This window comes from Vitis vinifera, chromosome 8 (genome assembly GCF_030704535.1).
Source record: "Vitis vinifera cultivar Pinot Noir 40024 chromosome 8, ASM3070453v1".
Lineage (NCBI taxonomy): Eukaryota > Viridiplantae > Streptophyta > Magnoliopsida > Vitales > Vitaceae > Vitis > Vitis vinifera.
The window spans coordinates 22,824,974-22,838,361 of NC_081812.1; the positions used below are offsets into that span (position 1 = coordinate 22,824,974).

At 33.0% G+C, this 13,388-nt stretch overlaps 2 protein-coding genes across 2 annotated transcripts; one reads left to right on the forward strand and one right to left on the reverse strand.

The window, feature by feature from the left end:
• The first annotated feature begins 7,684 nt into the window (after positions 1-7,684).
• LOC100265759 (pentatricopeptide repeat-containing protein At3g14730) lies at positions 7,685-13,151 on the forward strand. The gene has a single exon (XM_002277792.4). The coding sequence runs from the start codon at positions 7,914-7,916 to the stop codon at positions 10,281-10,283; it is 2,370 nt and encodes a 789-aa protein (XP_002277828.2). The 5' UTR covers positions 7,685-7,913; the 3' UTR covers positions 10,284-13,151.
• On the reverse strand, positions 11,338-13,321 carry LOC104880107 (remorin 4.1). Its single transcript, XM_010655492.3, has 2 exons — positions 12,393-13,321; positions 11,338-11,919 (listed from the first exon to the last, which is right to left on the reverse strand). Exons 1-2 carry the CDS (start codon positions 13,014-13,016, stop codon positions 11,728-11,730), a joined length of 816 nt encoding a protein of 271 aa, XP_010653794.1. The 5' UTR covers positions 13,017-13,321; the 3' UTR covers positions 11,338-11,727.
• Positions 13,322-13,388: the final 67 nt, after the last annotated feature.

The window sequence follows — 13,388 nt, forward strand, 5'->3', positions numbered from 1 at the left end:
ATTATAAATTTTTTACTAAACAGAAAAAATTAAAATATATAGTTTTTTTTAAATATAAAAAATAACATATTGGTTTTTTTTTTTACTTTTTAATAATTAATATAAATAAAATACTACAAAAACAAACAACCTAATATTTAACACTATAAAACATCAAGTTTCTATCTAGAATTAAATAAAAAAACAAACACTATCTCACACTCTAATACTTATTTCTTGACCGAGGAATATGATACAACACCTCCAATACTCCTTCAATGCTCTATTGAATTCACTCAAATGCTTCGATGAATTCACTGCAACCTTTTCGGGTTTAGGATTACCTTATTAAAAAAATTAACTTTCCATTTGCAGATTTGTATAAGATGGGTGGGCCAAATTACGATAAATAAAAACAAAATTGGGAGTATAATTAAAAAAGAAAATTGTCTTTGTCAATACAATTTTCAATTTTAAACAATGCCCATTAATGCCATGCCGACATGGTGTCGGACCAATTTATCCTTTTTATTATTATTGTTATTTTATAATGGTAGGAGGTTGAATCATTATCCTATAAATCCAATATCCACTACACATTTTGACCAGCCAACCGACTCGATCAATTGGTAATTGTAGTTGGAATCTATATGCACGTGTTACAAAGCTGGACCTATTGCATCAAAATTTCATGCACTTTGGTCTCTCCCCTTCCATTATTTTTCTTCTTTTTTTCAACCCAATTAATTTCTGTTGACTTGGAAGAAATAGAATTTCTAGAAGAAATGAAATTTAATGCTTTCACACCGATTTTCTTTTTCAGTTCATTTTTTTTTAATTAAATTATCCCAGCAAATATATTTTTTTTTTACTAAATTTAAAATACAATTGGTCATTTCTTAGATATCGGTTTGAAAATGAACTTTACTTATAGTTATTTTTAAAAAATTAATGATAATTTTTAATTTTATAAATATACAGGACTGGTTTGGACGTGTTTTTTGAAAATAATATTTAAAAATAATTTTATGATTTTAAAAATAATTTTTTTTTTAAATCACATGATAAAATGAGATTGTATTATTTAAAAAAATATATATTATTATTTAAATATAAACAAAACTAAAATGGGTTTTACAGTAATTTTTTTGTATTAAAATATACAACAAAATATGATTTTGAAAGCATTACCCATCAAATTCAAATATAAAAATTATCCAAGTGGCATTTAAGCTTTTTTTAAAAAACGTTTACGAAAAAAGATGTTATCGATTTTTTAAAATAAAATTTTATTTGAAATTTTGAATATGAGAAATAAATTTTTCAATTTATTTTTTGTAAAAGTTTTAAATCTATTTTCTATACCTTCCATAGTTTCTCAAAGTATTCTATAAAAATAATCCAAGAACACAAATGATATTTACTAAAGAAAAAAACTTATGGAATACAAAAAAGGCCCTCATATAATACATATAAATTCATTTTCAATTTTTGTTTGGTGGAAAAATGTCCAAGTCAATGGGGCCATGTGCCAAACCACATACATTTACGTGACCAAAAAGCAAAAATTTGGGGAACTAGCAATGAGGACTAGACTAAAGTATGATATTAATTTAAAAATGATAGATTCCACGTGGATGTTTAATAAAAAGTATCTTGTGAAACAATTCTATACATTTTTCTTGTACAAAGCATAAAGCCAAAAGATGCGGATCTATATTAAAAATATTAATTTATTTTTATTTTTTTATGTAAAGAGGAAGCTAGTCCTCCATGGCCAATGAGCCTAATTGGCTCCTTGTATTCAAAGTCTTCTATCGAATTCTCGATGGTCTTATGTTGCTATGATGAGTTTGATTAATGAAATAAAATACCGACAACAAGACAACATTTATCAAATCACCGAGCACTACTGCAATTTGTTATTAAAAATTGTTTTATATTTTTTAATTTAAAAGACATTATGATTTTTTTCTCGTTGGTTTGAATAATAATCGAAAATATGAGAAGTATTTTTGGTTGTATTTGATTTTAAAGGAAATTAAAATATATGAAAAAACATCAATACAAATTATTTAATTTTAAATATATTTTTAATCTTAAAATTTATATTTTAATTTTAGTTTCTTAAATAAATATAAATGATTAGTGGTTAAAATAATATAATCCCCACTTCTTATACATGAACCTTATCTTAGACCAATAATACAAATTATATATATATATTTAATGTGATTTACTTATATTTTTATTTAAAAATATTATAATTATCTTTATTTTTTTATTATTTTTTTAAATATGGTCATGAATCACCAATTTTTTTGTTTATTTTAATGGTAGGAGGTTGAATCATCCTCACTAAGTCAGTTGACTAGGTTTAGGTGGAGCTGGAGTCTATCCACGTGTCACATAACTGACTCTTATTGGATAAAAATTTCATGCACTTTTGGTCCATCCCAAATTTCCCCTACCATTATTTGTCCTTCTCTTTCAACCCCAATTAATTTTGGTTTTCGCTTCCAATTAATCATTATATAATTTCCCATATAAAAATAATTTATATAGAATATATATATATATAATTTTAATGAGAGTTTTAGGGCTCTGGCCATAGTCTTCTAAACTTGTTTTTAATTTTTTTTTTCTTGAACAAGAGTTTTATTTCTTAAACTTATTAAAAAATAAATTTCAAAAAAATAATCGAACATATCATATATTTATATAAAATCAATAAAAATAATTATTCATAATTTCACTTTGTTTTGAAAAATTATTTTAATTAAACAATGATTAAATGGTATTAAAAAATTTTAAAAATAATTTTTTAGTTTTAAATCACATAATGAAACAGACTTTTAAGTTTTATTAAAAATAAAAAAAATCACAAAAATTTTTTAAAAGGAATTATACACATTTAATAAAAATTTTACTACACTATATAGTATAAGCTTGGGAATTGTAATTGTAAATTCTAATTTTATTTTTTAATAAAAGTAAAAAAAAAAAAAAACCTATTCTAAATACAATTTGTTGGAATTGACAAAGATAAGTACACTAATTCCATTTTTTTTTTCTTAGTGAACAGGAATAAAGTCTTTCTAAAATTCTTCAAATATTCACGCAAAATGCCAACAAAATGTCCCTAATATTCTACACGCGTGGAAGTCCAATTCCATATTCTCCACGGTTTCCTCCTATTTAGAACATAGGACCACTTTGCAACATGAGTCATGACCAATCCACAATTCAAATCCCCCAAGTTGCGTCTAGTAGGTGCATTTTCGCATCTACTTCACACCTACTCTTTGCATACACTTTATTTAACCAGTTACTTCCTGCAACTTGGAAGAGTCGTGTAGGAGTCATACGCATTTTGGTGTATGCTTCAAAATAATTTTAGTTCTAGAAAACGTTTTATGAGTGACTTTTAACACCTCGTGTTCTTCCTTAAATATTCCACGTATTCATCCATTGATTAACCATTTGAAATTAGTCTTATTTATATAAATAGAATAATTTATGATGCAAATGGTAATTTTAAATTATTTTAATTAATAATATTAATTTGAATTTCCAAAAAAAACTATTTGATTACTATTCATGTTAAAAACTTTTAGTAATAAAATTTTAAAGGTTCATCAAATTTAGAATTTTAAATGGGATTCTAAAAAAAGTTATAGTCTGTTTGACCACATGATTTAAAAATAATTTTTTTTGTTTTTAATTACATAAAATTGTTTTTAAAAATTTATAATATTATTTTATCTTTTTAAATAAGGTGAAATGGAGAATAAGTCAAAAGAGTATCCGAAGTGGAGGTGGAGGTGGAGGACAAATGAATTATGATCGATTACCCAAAAATTTATCGATAGCGTGGGGGCCGGGCGAGTAGGTGGGTGATGTGTTCGTAAGTGGAAAAGTCAAAGAGGCCACATTCCTAACCAATTACATTTACGTGGCCTAAAGACAAAAATGGAGGGAGGGGAGGAAGCACTATTATTAACTTGAAAATAATAGATTCGATGTAGATGTGTACAAAGCCAAAAGACGCGGATCTATATTATTCTGGATATGAAGGAGTTTAGGCTTTAGCTCATGGGCGCATTATTGGTCCATTGTACTCAAATTCTGAATGCCCATTGCCCAATAATCATTATGATGAGTTTGGTTTTGGAAATAAAGTAATCTTGACTAATCACGTATAAGAATCATTTAGGGGAGCTTATTAAATGTTAAGAAAAAGCAATAGAAAGATTTAAAATTCTCATTAAATATAATGACCAAAAAAATCTTTATTTAATTAACAATTTTAAAATACTATGATGATTTTTAAAAAATTTTAAATTGACTTTTAAGGATATTTGGTAAGAATGATGGGTTTATTTAAGAATTACAATATATGTACATAAGAGTTGAATACATTTTTTTTTATTAATAAGTTCTATATAAAATATAGGAACTCTTGCATAAAAAAGGTATGAACTTACCTAGAATTTATTATTAATTTCTATTTCTAAAAAAATATCATAAAAATTATTTTTATTTTCAATTATGATATTTTTTTAACCGTTATTAATTTATTTTCTCAAAGAGCTAAATATGCTGTTAAAATTAACCAAAATTCACATCTCATTGGATTAGTAATTTTGTTCCATTGAATTCAAGTTTAATATCACAATCTACTCAAAATGACCCTCACCATGAAGTTTTCAAAACCCTTTAAGACATCTACATTATGGAAGAGTGTAAAGAATTTTAGAAAGGCTTAGAGAAGCCTATGCATCAAATTCAAGTTTAATGTCACAACTCAAGAGGAGTCTCACTTGAGCCTTTAAAGGAGAGCATAAAGTTTCCAAAACCTCTAGAGACATCTATACTAGTGGAGGACGGTAGAAAATTCTAGAAAGAGTTTAGAGAAATCCATGCATTTCTACACAAGGGAAATCTATGAAGAAATTTTGAGGGTTCTAGAAAACTTTTTATACATAACTTTTATTGGATTAAAATATTGAAATATATAGTTGAAATATTATGTATCGACGAGCTTCAAAACGATATATCCATGGATATATTGATGGGTCAACACGATCAAAGCTAAAAAATGAGCTATTTTTCTAATGTTGTTGAGGGATTCGAAATAACACCATTGGGACAAGTTTGCTCCTTGATAAATTGTGTGCACCAAATATATATATATTAAACGTTATCATAGATTCATATAAACAAAATATTAAAATAACACTTTAAAGAACAAATTAATTATAATTAAATGAAAACATTTCATTTAATTGATTAGCAAAAATATAAAAATTATCATGATAATTTTCTTCATAGTGTTTTTAATATTATTAATATATTAATTAAATATTAAAAAATTATACATTTGTCATTATTTATTTATATCATTTAATACAATTGAATTAAATATATCATAATAATATTTAATGTAATTTAATAATCAATGTATACTTATCAAATTTATATTTTTTATTAACATATGTAATATTATTATCAAATATTATAAATTATATTATATACATACATATATATATATATACATATATATATATATATATATATATATTTACATTTTTATAAATTTTGATCTATTTAGGACTATCGATATTTTGTGTCAAAATATCGATTGATATATCTATGATATGATCAAAGTATCGATATATTCATAATTATCAATATTTTCATCATTGGCTTTTATATGGTTCATTCTAAAAAATTATAGAAATGCTTTTGCATGTAGTATTTTGAAAAATTCTAGTAATGTCAAGTGGCTAAAGACCGACAGCATATCATTTTCAAGTGGCTTGATACTAACTTACAACTCATATGGCTTAAGAGTGACTTAACAATGTCAAGTCGATTAAGTTGTATAAGCATTTCTTGTGAACTTAAGCAGTGCAAGTGTCGCTAAGCCCATAATCATCCATCATTTCACAACTGATAAACTGTTGACCCCCAACAATCTATACATCAGATATCAATGCTCCACAAAATACTTGATCAATATAATAATGACTATTCCGGGACATCACCCAAGGGCAAGTTATACCCTATGTCTTTTGGGACTCATACCCAAGGGTAGGACCAACCCTGTGTCTTTAGGGACTAAAACCTAAGGGTAGGACCAACCTCATACACCCACATTGGAGTGTCTTCCTCGAGGGCTTTAGGGACTTTCATGCAAGGACCCATGGTCCTACATAAACAATATATCGAATGATAATGCTTGTAACATCACATAAACGCTTTCCACCAATCAATTCTCTGAATATCATCTGTGAGAATTCCAATCCTTTTTGCAATGCAACCACACCATGAACCATTTTGACAACACAAAACCATGAATCTTCATACCAATATACGTTCCAATATCATGGTAATATTTCAATGCAAATAAACCGAGATGCAATGACACATTAAAACATTTTATGAAATCATAGAAATAATGTGAAATTCCAACAAATGATTCAAGGAAAGAAATCAGATACAACATATAATAGCATAAAATTCCCTATCTTACACTAGTTTCTTTTTTGTATTTCTTCTACATAGGTGATCTTTGCCTATTATGAGGAACTGAAATGAAACAACATAATTTAGGTTTCCTAATCATGAAAATTTATACAGTTTACTATTGCTAATTTTTAATTCTCATATTCTCTAATCTATATACCTTTAGGTTTTCAAATCAAATTTGAATTGAATTAAACAATATTTACAATGCATATTAATTTCCCTCATTAATTATCAAACACTAACTGTTTTGATTTTCTTAAAGCCTAATCCATTAACAAATCCTACCCGCTACCTCGGATTGATGACTTATTTGACCAGTTATGTGGGGCTTGCTATTTTTCAAAGATTGATTTAAGATCTGGTTATCATCAGTTGAGGATACGAGAATAAGATATTCCAAAGATTGCATTTCGTACAAGGTATGAGCATTATGAATTTGTGGTCATGCCGTTTGGGTTAACTGATGCTCCAATTGCATTCATGGACATGATGAATCGTATTTATCGGTCTTATTTGGATCATTTTGTAGTGGTATTTGTGGATGATATTTTGATATATTCTAAGAGTAGAGAAGAGCACGGTCATCATTTGCATATGGCACTTCAAACACTTAGAGAACACAAGTTATATGCCAAATTGGAGAAATGTGACTTTTGGTTCTAGGAAATTCAATTTTTGGGGCACAAGGTTTCTCAAGAGGGTATCTTAGTGGATCCAACAAAAGTGGAAGCTGTGACAAAGTGGGAAAGACCCAATAATGTTTTTGAAGTACGTAGTTTCCTTGGACTAGCTGGGTACTACAGAAGGTTTTTTGAAAACTTTTCTCGAATTGCTTGCCCAATGACTAGACTGACACGCAAGGGAGGGAACTTTGATTGCTATGATAGGTGTGAAGAATCCTTTCAAGAGCTAAAAAGGAGACTAACAACAACACCAATGCTAATTACTCCTATTAGTGGTGAAAGATATACAATTTATTGTGATGCTTCAAGAAATGGCTTGGGATGTGTTTTGATGCAAAGAGGAAGAGTGGTTGCATATGCTTCTAGGCAATTGAAGAACCATGAGCAGAAATATCTTGCCATAGTCTTTGCTTTAAAGTTATGGAGACATTACTTATATGTGTAAATTTTGAAGTGTTTTCAGATCACAAAAGTTTAAAGTACATTTTCTCTAAAAAAAGATCTGAATGCAAGGCAAAGGAGATGGATGGAAACCTTGAAGGACTAAAGTGCAAAATATAGAAATTGGAGTAAGTGGAATGCCACCTCCTACTTGGGTGGATTGGTGGCAGCCATGTGGGGTGGCGTTCTCATTCCTAAATTGATTCTGAGGTTTATAACTTTCTAACATGAGCCGTGACTGGAGGCCCAATGTTTCAAAATTTTGATTGAAATTCCATGTTTACCCTTGCTCTCACAGCCTCTACACCCGGAACCGGCACCGGCATGGCGACCGGCTCCGTGATTTTGGTTCCACGTGCTTATGCCTTTTCTCCATTTGAAGCGAAGCCACACAGTACTGAAATCTTGAACTCCCCTGCCTTTTCTCCATTGAAAGCAAGGCCAGCCAATACGGGTTTCAACTCCTACCCAGGGCACAATGCTCAAGACCCAAATTCCAAGACCACCCACTCTTCCATGGTTTATTGCAATTCAGATTCTGACCAAAACCCTCTCTTCAATGACTGGCCTCAGCTGCTCCAGATCTCAATTGGGTCTGGAGATCTCATGTTGGGTCAGGCTATTCATGCGTTTTTAGCCAAACTGGGTTATCAGAATGATGCATTTCGAGGCAATAATCTCGTGAACTTGTATGGGAAATTTAATAAATTGGGTGATGCACAAAGTGTGTTTGATGAAATGCTTGTAAGAAACACAATCACATGGACTACTTTAATTAAGGGGCATTTGCAGGTTAATGATGTTGAATCTGTATTTCGGATTGCACGGGAGATGTATTGGGTTGGGGAGGAGTTCAATGAGCATACTTGTTCGGTGATTTTGCAGGCGTGTGATTCATTGGAGAATTTGGTTCGAGGGGAGCAAATCCATGGTTTTGTTATAAAAAGGGGGTTTGATGAGGATGTTTTTGTTGGTACTTCTTTAATATCCATGTATTCGAGATGTGGAGACTTGGGTGCTGCAGAAAAAGTGTATAGTAATCTAGCTTACAAAGATGTTAGGTGTTTGAATTTCATGATTTCAGAATATGGAAAGGCGGGATGTGGAGAGAAAGCAATTGGGGTTTTTCTTCATTTGTTGGGTTCTGGTTTGGAACCAAATGACTATACATTTACTAATGTAATTAGTGCTTGCAATGGTGATATAGATGTGGAGGTTCTTAGAGTATTACATGGAATGTGTATTAAGTGTGGCTGTGGGGATGAGATCTCGGTTGGAAATGCAATAGTTTCAGTCTATGTAAAACATGGAATGCTTGAAGAAGCTGAGAAATCGTTTTGTGGAATGGGTGAGAGGAATTTGGTTTCTTGGACTGCACTTTTATCAGGATATGTGAAAAATGGTAATGGTAAGAAGGCTCTTGAGGGTTTCTCACAAATTCTTGAGCTTGGTGTTGGTTTTGATTCTTGTTGTTTTGCTACTCTGCTTGATGGTTGCTCAGAGTGCAAGAATTTGGGATTGGGTCTTCAAATCCATGGTTTTGTTGTAAAGCTTGGTTACGTCCATGATGTAAGTGTTGGAACTGCTTTGATAGATTTATATGCCAAATGTAGGAAACTTCGGTCTGCAAGACTGGTTTTTCATAGTCTCTTGGATAAAAATATTGTTTCTTTCAATGCAATTCTATCTGGATATATTGGAGCTGATGAAGAAGATGCTATGGCTTTGTTTAGTCAACTGAGATTAGCTGATATAAAACCAGATTCGGTAACTTTTGCACGGCTTCTTAGTTTATCAGCTGATCAAGCTTGCTTGGTTAAAGGGAAATGTCTTCATGCCTACATCATTAAAACAGGATTTGAAGCCAATCCTAGTGTTGGTAATGCTGTCATCACTATGTACGCAAAATGTGGAAGCATTGGAGATGCTTGCCAACTTTTTTATTCTATGAATTACCTTGATTCTATATCCTGGAATGCTGTAATTTCTGCATATGCGCTTCATGGGCAAGGTCGAAAAGCACTTATTCTCTTTGAGGAAATGAAAAAGGAAGAATTTGTTCCTGATGAGATCACAATATTGTCGGTTCTTCAAGCTTGCAGTTATTCTGGTTTATTGGAAGAAGGGTTTTGTTTGTTCAATGATATGGAGTCAAAATATGGGATTAAGCCAGAAATTGAGCACTTTGCGTGCATGGTTGATCTTTTGGGCCGGGCTGGGTATTTGTCAGAAGCCATGAGTTTCATCAACAGAAGCCCATTTTCTGGCTCACCTCTGCTTTGGAGAACTTTGGTCCATGTGTGTAAGCTACATGGGGATTTGAATTTTGGTCAGATAGCTTCAAAACATTTGCTTGATTTGGCTCCCGAAGAGGCTGGCTCTTATATACTTGTTTCAAACTTGTATGCTGGAGGAGGAATGTTAAATGAGGCAGCAAGGGTGAGAACAGTAATGAATGACCTAAAGGTGAGTAAAGAGGCAGGTAGTAGTTGGATTGAGATTGATAATAAGGTTCATCAATTTGTAGCAAGTGACAAGGACCATCCTGAGAGTAAAGAAATTTATGCAAAATTGGATCTATTAAAGTCTGAGATGAAACAGAACATGATTTACAACAGAACTCCAGCTGATATGTCTCCTATGTGAGTAGATGAAAGCAATAGAAAATCAATCTGCCTGCGGGTTTTACTTGTCCAGCAACTTTTTCCCATTTATGTAGCAAGCTTACACTTCACCAGCAACTGGGCATCTATGCTTCCTACACTTATCCAGCTTCAGAAATTAGTTAGTATATTACTTCACTGCATAGTCGAAAGAAATGAAAATTGAAATGATGAAATCAAGAAAAAAAGTCAGTAAGAGATGCAGATTGTATAGCTGGGATAAAGAATGAAAAAAAGAAAAGCAGGTTGGCATCAGTCAAGGAGCCATGGCACCCTGCAAGGAGCCATGGCACCCTGCTGGAACTGAGTGGAAAAGTTGCACATTTCAGTTTTCCACTGTGCAATTGTTCTATGCAAAAGCTCGTCTCTTGGGTTCCCATCCAACCCCATAGGAGGTGGCTTGTCATCATCATATTTAAGGTTTAATGGTGAGATGACGACTTGAGAATTTTTATGAAACAAGAAGTGTCTCAGGCTTAAAGTGAGATGAAGCACTGAGAATTTGTTAGGTTATGGGGGAGGTGTGATGCAGGTGTTTCTTTCTAGACAAGACGCGTTTCCACTACTCTCTCCTTCTCTTCTTCTCGACAAAAGGGATTTTCTGCAGCTTGCAAGCTCCTTCAGGTTCAAGCAGGGCCTTCTCCAACACCATTTTGCCACTGACCTTTTCAATGATGGAAAAGAAGTGGCAAACTTACCCAATTCGAGGTACTCACGTATTCAGTAAAGTATTTCATGTCGGATTCTTGTGGTTTTGTAAGTCAAATTTAATCGTACTTCATATTAAAACACTGCCTAGCAATATTCATGAAAACAATTCCCCTGCCTAGCGTGTCATGCACGTTAACCTTTCAGATGACGTGATTTTCCGAAAATGAAATTTGGGGTGCATGATATGCATTGGCTGGGGGTATGTGACTCAATGGTGACCCAGTCACCATGTGATTTGCATGTAGATTTTGTGAATAGGATGCCTACTTCTACTACCCCTTTGTATCAAAGGATACCGATTACTGGCCATACATATCACACACTAGTAGCTAATAATACAATTCCATTGCAAAATTACAAGCAACTGTACAAGACCAAACCCTTTTCAAAATCATCACACAGTCATCGAAGTTGGTTCACTTTTGCCCTTGGTTTGCGAATCCCGGCTCCGCCTGTGACCAATCACAGTGTGTCTGTGACTGGTCTTGAGAAGCAAGGTCGATGATGATGCATCAAGAGGAAAACTGAACCATTGAAGAAACAAAACACTCAACCTGCAGTTCCCATTGCCCCAATCCCATATACATATATGTAGGGTACCCTTATAGTTCAAAATACGAAGGGACCCTTATATATTAGGGGCAATTATTATGTGTCCTTGTATTGAAGTATTTATAAATGTTGTAGAAATCAAGTATCATATAGCATGGTAGGACTCAAAAGATGGACCGCTTGACTGGAGCCCTTCCAACGGCTCTCATCAAGTTGGCTAGTTCAAGAACCCTAGCCACTTTGGTTCCCCTCTTAGCCTCAGCTGATGCCCTCCTTTCCTCTGCTTTTCTGTGTGCTTTTGCCACGTCATTCTGCATCTTCTCTAAGGCTCTTGCTCTTTTCTCCTCCAGCTTCCTCTACACAAAATCAACTGCCTTATGTTTACTCTTCAAAACTCTCCCTAGAAAATCTAAAGGAAAGAAAATAGAGGGGTAAAAAATAAGGAGAAAATGATGTTTTCTAGTTTGATTCTCTATGGAAAAGTTGAGGGGAAAAAAGAAAAAACTTTCATACCTTTATTTAAGGAAAATCAGAAGAAAATCTTTTACCACCTTTTCTCCTCTTTTCCTCTATATTTATTCTTTTACCTCTTTCCATGACATTCAAAATATGGAAAATTCCTTTAGGTAACATTTTTTTGCCCTCTCCTGGATACTTTCCAAGTAACCAAACATAGTGTAAAGGAAAAAAAAGGAAAGTGTTTGATAATAAACTCAGGGAGTGTAGTAAAAAAAACAAAAACCATTGAAAAAGTTGAATCATGTCTACAAATCTGCAGTGAATTGAACTCTATTATCAAAACAATTGACATGCATAATTGCTATGTTACCTCGACTTTCTTCATCCATGATGTGGTTTTCTGAACCTCTTCACTCTCCCAGCCGTTGATTATGGCGTCCTCCCTCTTAAACCGATTATTAATCTTGGCGATCTTCGCAGTCTGCCATGCTGAAATCTTTGCATCCACCTCCTCCTTCTTCACCCTCTGCACAGACACCTCACTGTGACTACTCGTAGTCGAAAGCCCACCTGCACCTGCAGCCACATGTCTTGGAGACGGGACAGGGTCCAACAAACTAGTGTCCGGCACGATAGCCAACGGGTTCGTCTCCTCCGGCATCTCCTCCTCCCCAATCCTACCCAAGTTGTTTCCGGCACCCCCACCATCATTTTCATTACCATTGTTCCCAATAGCCGACCCTGCCATATTCAGTAGTGCATTGAATTCCCTGCTCATGCTTGTAAAATTCTCACTTGAAGCTCCTTCGCTTGTTGTAGATAAGGAAGAGGACCGATGGCTGCTAGTCTCCCAAGCCTCTCTTCTACGGCCACGGCTAACCTGTGGAGGAGGAGGAGGGGGAGGTGGGGTTAGAGCATGGATGTCTCTGATCTCTTCATCGTCATGGTCCTCGTCTCCATTGCTGGTAGAAGCTCTGTAATCAATACTCAACATAGCAGAAAGACTGGGTATGCGTTGCAATAGTCGTGATGGAGGGAAGGCGAAAGAGTAAAGTGTTTGATCACTAGTCTAATATTTTTGCTCTGTTAGTATGAGCCACATACACACCATGAAGAAGAGAGGAAGAAGAATTCTCCAAGGAAAAGGTGAAGTGAAAATGGACAACGTAAATAGACCTGATGTGAGAGTGAGATGAGACTTTAGTTTTGTTTAAGTGCCCTTCTCCTTTTTTATATCTTGGTTTTGCCCTGGTTTATGTTTCATATTTCATTTCACCTTCTTTATTTTTAAAATATAGAGTTTTACTTAAATCGGGTTGCCCGTGCTTTTAAAAAGTACTTTTATCTTAAGAAGAAAAATTAAGAT

What these genes read in the sequence shown, in the direction of transcription:
- LOC100265759 (XM_002277792.4), top strand. Translation starts at nt 7,914, where the DNA reads ATGTTTACCCTTGCTCTCACAGCCTCTACACCCGGAACCGGCACCGGC.
- LOC104880107 (XM_010655492.3), bottom strand. Translation starts at nt 13,016, where the DNA reads ATGTTGAGTATTGATTACAGAGCTTCTACCAGCAATGGAGACGAGGAC. An exon ending in CATGGATGAAGAAAGTCGAG is followed by an intron (nt 11,920 to 12,392) that starts GTAACATAGCAA and finishes GATTTTGTGTAG; the next exon opens with AGGAAGCTGGAGGAGAAAAG.